The sequence below is a fragment of the Arachis hypogaea genome, chromosome 17 (genome assembly GCF_003086295.3).
Source record: "Arachis hypogaea cultivar Tifrunner chromosome 17, arahy.Tifrunner.gnm2.J5K5, whole genome shotgun sequence".
In the NCBI taxonomy this organism is placed as follows: Eukaryota; Viridiplantae; Streptophyta; class Magnoliopsida; order Fabales; family Fabaceae; genus Arachis; species Arachis hypogaea.
In genome coordinates, this window is record NC_092052.1 from 12,591,256 (window position 1) to 12,597,909 (window position 6,654).

Consider the following 6,654-nt stretch of genomic DNA (forward strand, 5'->3'; position numbering starts at 1 on the left):
TATCGAGCCAACCAAAAATCGAACCGAACCGATCGATTTTGTCAGGAAAAAAACCAAAAAAACAATTTTTTCGGTTTTTAAATCGGTTGTTGTAATTTTCGGTTCGGTTTACGGTAATTTTCGGTCTGTTTGGATAACTTACACCCCTACCTTACCATCATAAGTTGAAGAAAAATCAATTTTAATATATTAAGTAGAAATAGATAGATAGATAGATAGATTTTTTACTTTAATTTTTTAGTCATTTCCCCTTCAAATATATATATTGAAAAGTTGAAACCCTAGCCCCTCTTTCCGAACACTAGCACCACTACCCAGTCAGTCACCCTCAGCCCTCCTCGCGACCCCCCTTCTGCGTTCTCTCCATCTTCTCTGCACCCAGCCAGCCACCTCCGAACACCTCCCTCGCCACTGTCCGTTTCACCTCGCCGTCCCACTCACTGCGCCATCACCGCACCGCGCCATTCCCCCTCTGCTGCACTGCTGCGAGTTTATCTTTTCCCCTTTTCCTTCGCCAACGTCGCTGCTCCGTTGAGTCCGTTCAACTGCTGCGCCGCTGCCGTCGTGCATTGCTACTCCGCGTCTCTGCTCTTCTTTTCACCGGCGTCTCTCACCTCTCTGGCCATTTCTCTCCTGTCCGTGGTAAGATTCACTGCTCTCTCCTTTCCTGCTTGGATTTTGGCATTTTACTTCATTAATTTGATTTCATGCTAATTAATAATTACTTTCTGATAATGTAATTTTTCATATTTTAAAATTCTATTTTTTTCCATGGATTTGGTTTTGATTTTGATTTTTTAATGTTGGTGACTGTTGTTTTCGTTAATGAATGCGATTCTGAACTTCTGATTTTGTTGGCTGATCTGTTTGTAATCAAATCTGCTTAGTTATCCATTTTCTAGAGTTATGCCAAATACTACAGATTAAAAGAGTTTCTGAAACATACAACTTTTAAATTGTGGACAATATCTTTATTGATTCTAAAACTTACAATAAGGATAATTGTGCTTACCCAATAATAATCCAGCTAATGTGGAATCTTACTTTATTTTCCAAGAAAGTTCCATAAGACTCTTATTTTTTTATAAATCAATGTTAAACCTCACATATCCGTTATTGTGTAATTACTAACAATTGGTGTTCTTGATTATAAGCTATTTGATAATAGATTTAGTTTTGATATTTATGTATTAAATCTTTTGTTATATAGTTACATAAATGAATTAGAATTTTAGTCACTTTCTTATCTTAAAAGCACGTTTGATAAAGTCCCAATATAGGTGGGGTTGGAGCCTTGGAGGAATCATCAAATCACTAATTTGGACTTTGGAGTCCAAATCCAAATCATCAAAACTGTGAATACTTTCTGTTTGCATTTGTTGTGTTCTGCTGCTTCCAGGTAAGTCTCAACCAATACATATTATTGTATTTCCAATTAGTGATCTTTTATCCTTTTCTGTTTTTTAATTCTCGTAAATTGTTGATTGATATAATATAGGTAAGTCAGGATCGAAAATTCCAATTCTTTGGAACTATGAGATGGATATGGGAGATTTAAGAGTTTAGGTAATTATTTTTTTTATTATGTCAAGAAAAACCATTTAACCAATTTAAAGCCGGATCCAGATCCAGATCCGAATTAGGATCCAAAATTGGAAAAACTCTAATCTGAAGTCACAGAACCTCTTCGACTCTTCCCTCTTGGTCTTCTCATCTTTTGACTCTTCTCATCATCTAAACTCAGCTAACGGCGCTTATTGTCTCCGCCGGTTATTGTCTCCGCCGCAGCTGGCATCAGAGCAGGCAGCTGGTTCGTCTTCTTAAATATTATAAAAATAAATAAAAATAATTAAGGATATATTTATCCTTTTATAAAAAGATTTGGTTCGTCTTCTTAAATATTATAAAAAAATTTGGTCTTTTTTAATAATTTTAGTATTAAAAGTCCTTTTTAATAATTAAATCTTTCTAACGGTCCTTTAGAATAATTTTTCCATAATAATACACTTGTGCTATAAAGCATGGCCACTACTCCGATTCTGTTTACTGTGTTCTAATAAATAAATTTTTTTAAAACATATTTAGACACATTTAAATATTATTACATATTTATTATTTATTATTGTTTTTAACATATATTTTTAAAATGAATTAAAAATAATATATTATTAATTATTAAAACAACAAATATTATAAATATTTTATATAATTAAAAAATATTAAAATAATTAAAAAATTAATTTATATTTTATCAATAAAATATTAAAATATTATTATAATTTATTTAAAAATATTTTTATATTTTAAATATATGTTGTATTTTTTTGTATTATAAAAATTTTAAATTTATATATTCACATATTCTATATAGTGTCATCTCGTGTATGTGGCGCACTTGTCAAATATCTAACCATGAAATCCCTAAATTACCCCGAAATTACCCAAACCCTAATGTACTCCCCATACTCCATTACACAGAACACACATGTTCCTTCACCCCTCACCCAGCGCCACAAACTCTCCCACCAATCCAGACCTCCTCACAGCCCCGTCGTCCTCCCTCTCCTCCGTCTACCACCGGACAACAGCAACTCATACCAGCAGCCTTTTGTCTCCCTCTCCTTTCCTTGTAGCACCCCTCCCTCTCCGTCGTCCTCCACGGCTCCACGCAGCAGCAGGCCAGAGCAGCACGCATCAGCAGCCGCCGTGGTCCTCCGCGTACAGTAGCAGCACGCACCAGCACTCCCCATATCGCCCTTCACTCCGCCGTCGCTCAAGCTTCAAGGTCTCGCAGCGCCTTCCATCCGCGCAGTCCCTGTTTTTGCCGTCCAGCCCCGCCGTGTCGTCTTCCCTGCACTGCCTGTTTATCTAGAACGGAGCCCTAGGTGTTGGGATTTTTTTCTAATTTTTCTGAACTTTTTCTTTTCTGACTTCTAATTGGTTTTAGGTTGTGACTTGATAATTTTTCTGTTCGTTATGATTATTGGTTCTTGGTACTGATTTAATGATTGCGGTTATGATGATTTTCAATTTGTTATGATTATTGGTTCTGATTTTCCATTTTTATTCTGATTATTTGTTCTCTACCTTTTTTTATTCTGATTTTCTTTGTTATGATTCTTTGCTGTTTTGTTCTGAAAAGAGTGGTAAAGATGGCATTGAGCATGAAGATAAATTTCACAAAGGCAAGCTTGAATATGCAGATCTATCACCTTCCTTACTCTTACTAATTAAGTGAGGAACTCCTGATGATACTCATGGGCCTCAATTGTTTGTTAAAAAGTTTTGGAATTTATTGCATGTTTTGTTATTGAGGCCATGGGCATCTTCTGGGTTTATTATGTATCTATGCGTGTATCAATGTCAATTCAATGCATAGCAAGCTTGATCTCTCAGAGCCAATGTGAACAAGAACAATAATTATCATTGGGAGGGATGGAAAGAAGATTGGGTTAACACCAAAGATTTGATTAGATCAAAGAACTTCACTTTATTTTCCTTTGTGTGAATCAAGTTGAGTGGTGTTTTGGTTCTTCTTTACTTTTGTTTTTCTTTTCTCTTTTGCGAGCTTGTGTAATTTTTTGTTTCTGTTTGCTGACTCACTTCACTGTTTTTATTCTTTTTTATTTTGGTAACCTTTGCCTTAAGTAACCACTAAACACTAGCCACAGGTTCTACTATTTATAGAACGAACTTTGCCACTTAAACCCATTGCCAAAGGAAATTAGAAGCTAGTACTTTTAGAAGATTTGCTTTGATTAAAGAAGCTCAACCCATTGAGTGATCCTGGTTTCAAGATATTGCATGTTGTTATAACTTGTGCTTTAAAAGAAAAGTGGAATCTCTGGCCATAAATCATAAATCAGTCATAGCAAATATGATTATTGGTTCTCTACTGTTTTTTTATTTGAATTTTTTTGTTATGATTCTTTGTTGTTTTGTTCTAAAAAGAGTGGTAAAGATGGCATTAAGCATGAAGATAAATTTCCTTTAGAACATATTTTTTTAATTAGCGTAAAAATTGAAAAACCGAACCAAACCAATCTATTTCTAGTTGGTTTGGTTGGCCTCACAAAAAAACCGAACCAAACCAAATCGAATTTTTATGTATAATTTGTGCGGATGATTTTTTTTTTCCTTCTAAAATCCGAACCAGACTGCAAACCAAACACCCCTAGCCAGAGTAGCTGCTATCCTATTTTCTGACGGATACTCAGTATTATTATTTTTGAAGCTCACTTAATTTTTATTTTTTTGTTTGTTTTTGTCAGGTTTCAGATTAGTTGTCAGTGATGGAGCATGGGTCACACTCTGATCAGAGTAAATCAACTTTTTCTCTGGCAGATGAGGATCATACATTTGCAAATTCTATGAGATTCACATTAAATCAAGAGTAAGTAGTGTGAAAACCATGTGTTTTTAATCTTAGGAATTTATTCTTGCATTTTGAGAGGAAACTACATAAAATGACACAGAAATAAAAGAAGCAGTATATATTGCTATAGCTATATAGCTGAAATGAAAGAAACCTTATTGGAGCATTAAGCAGTTACACACCCCAAGAATCTCCCAATTTAGATGCCTAACTGACTGCTCTCCATATTCTCCCTTCTTACTAGTTACAACAAACTTGACACATACGTGGCGCATCTCTTCTGTTTCACATTTCCCTGCAGAAGTCATCGCTTGACCCAATTTCAATTGGTTCCTATTAGCCCTTGATTTTATATTAGAAATATTTTCAAAATCAGTCAATGGAATTTAATATATGTTCTAAGTGTAAGCGATATCATACAAGGTTCCCTTATAGCAACCATGTCAGGAAAATCCATTAGCAAATAGCAATGCAAAAGCTCTTTATCCAACAATTAATTTAGTACCAGGAAATACCTTTGAATTTGAGGCATTTCTTTCCAACCACCAAAATAAAGAAGTAAGCAGCATGCTGCTCTAAATTCATGTCTTCCTTATAATGACCAATCAAACTTTGTCTAGATTCTGTTTTACTATAAATCTTTACATACTTGGTCCTTATACATGATAAAGAGGAGGGTTGCATTAGACCAATGGTAGCAAGTGTAAGACTTTGTAAAAATTCACCAAAAGAATTAATGAATTCTTGAAATAAATAAATATAAACTGAACTGAATCCTTATTGTGAAGCATGAATTTCTCCCACATATCTGTGAGGAGAGGACGGGGGATTGAGCCAAATATCTCTATTGCTTTTGATTTCTCTTTGTATTTTTTGTGGCACATAATTAATTATCCATTAGTTTAGGTTTTGCATCTCTCTTTTTCACTCCTTCACTTATAGCTTTTATTTTTAGTACTATATATCCCAATGAGGTGATATCATTAATGTTTCTTGCAGTCCAAGAGTTACATTTTGTGGGTACAGCATTCCTCATCCGTCCGATAACCGCGTTAACATCAGAGTCCAGACAACAGGTAACATATGGCATGCCTTTCACAGCACCTTTTTTTCATCATTTCATATCTATGGCAATTTTCCAAGCCTGATCCTATTGTTTTCTTGGCATTTCAAATTTCATCTTGTTATCATTTAAGTGGTCTTAATCTGATCCTCTTTTCTTTATTTTAGCTGTTCCTCTTAAGGTAGTTTCTGGCCATTTCAGGAAGATATGAGTAAAGTCTAATGTGTTGTCTCATGCATGATTGAACTTGAGGCTGAAATTATTGTTTTGAGAAAAGTGTGGTGAATTAAGTCCTATTCAATGCTCAAAAGTCATATATATAGCATTGACTGGGAGATAGATTGAGGACATGTTAATACCCGCAGGCATTCCCATAAAATTTATTGATTTAGTCCAATTATCATTCATTTGGTCTTATTGTGTTCATTGCTTTATCATTATGCAACTGTAGGGGATCCGGCACGAGAAGTTTTAAAGGATGCATGTCAAGATTTGATGCTTATCTGCCAACATGTAAGGAGCACTTTTGATAAGGCTATCAGTGATTTCAAAAAGAGCGAGACTGTAGAGATTGATGATTCTGAATAGTAATATTTTCTAGTTATACACTTGGTTGTTATTCTGTTGAGTGTTGATTCCCCACTGTATATGGTTGGCATCAAATTTTCATTAATATAAAAGCCCGTTTTGCTTTCAATGATGATGTGTTGGAGACAAGACAAGGGGCCTTCTATTCCTATTTGTTACTTTGGTTAATACACGAAGTCTTTTAATTTTTTCTTTAGCAAATTAATGACTTTTGATTACCACATGCTCATGCTCCTTGACATTTTATTTTGCATTGAACTAGTTTTACACCAATAGTTGTTATCAACCATGTTTGCATTTGCTTCTCTAGTCTTGGTAAAAAATTCTTGTCATTGGTGCAAATTACTATAACCCAGGCCTAGGGTATTGTTATTTAAACGCGTCCAGTTTTACAATATTGTTTGTGTTTATGATTTTACTAACTTCCTCATTGATTTTTTACCATTTAAAATTCACAATATTCTTAGAATGTTCCATCTGAAACCTACGCACAAATAAATATTAATTTTTTCTGTTTTTATTTAATGATGCTGTTTGGTGGAACCTAAAAATTATTTCATTAATATAAAAATTCAATTACAAATATTTAAATGGGATAAATATTGTTTTGGTTCTTAAGATTTCAGGT

At 34.2% G+C, this 6,654-nt stretch overlaps 1 protein-coding gene across 15 annotated transcripts; it reads left to right on the plus strand.

Moving 5' to 3' along the window:
- The first annotated feature begins 239 nt into the window (after positions 1–239).
- Positions 240–6,227, plus strand: LOC112765141 (uncharacterized). Of its 15 annotated transcripts, none has more exons than XM_072222445.1 (7): positions 289–642; positions 1,270–1,399; positions 1,499–1,566; positions 3,143–3,513; positions 4,272–4,393; positions 5,375–5,451; positions 5,890–6,227. In XM_072222445.1, exons 5-7 carry the CDS (start codon positions 4,293–4,295, stop codon positions 6,024–6,026), a joined length of 315 nt encoding a protein of 104 aa, XP_072078546.1. In that variant the 5' UTR covers positions 289–642; positions 1,270–1,399; positions 1,499–1,566; positions 3,143–3,513; positions 4,272–4,292; the 3' UTR covers positions 6,027–6,227. The 15 variants fall into 15 exon arrangements, with proteins under 15 accessions (XP_072078547.1, XP_072078543.1, XP_025666798.1 ...); XM_072222444.1 differs by having other exon boundaries at positions 3,143–3,185; XM_072222439.1 differs by having other exon boundaries at positions 1,281–1,399.
- Positions 6,228–6,654: the final 427 nt, after the last annotated feature.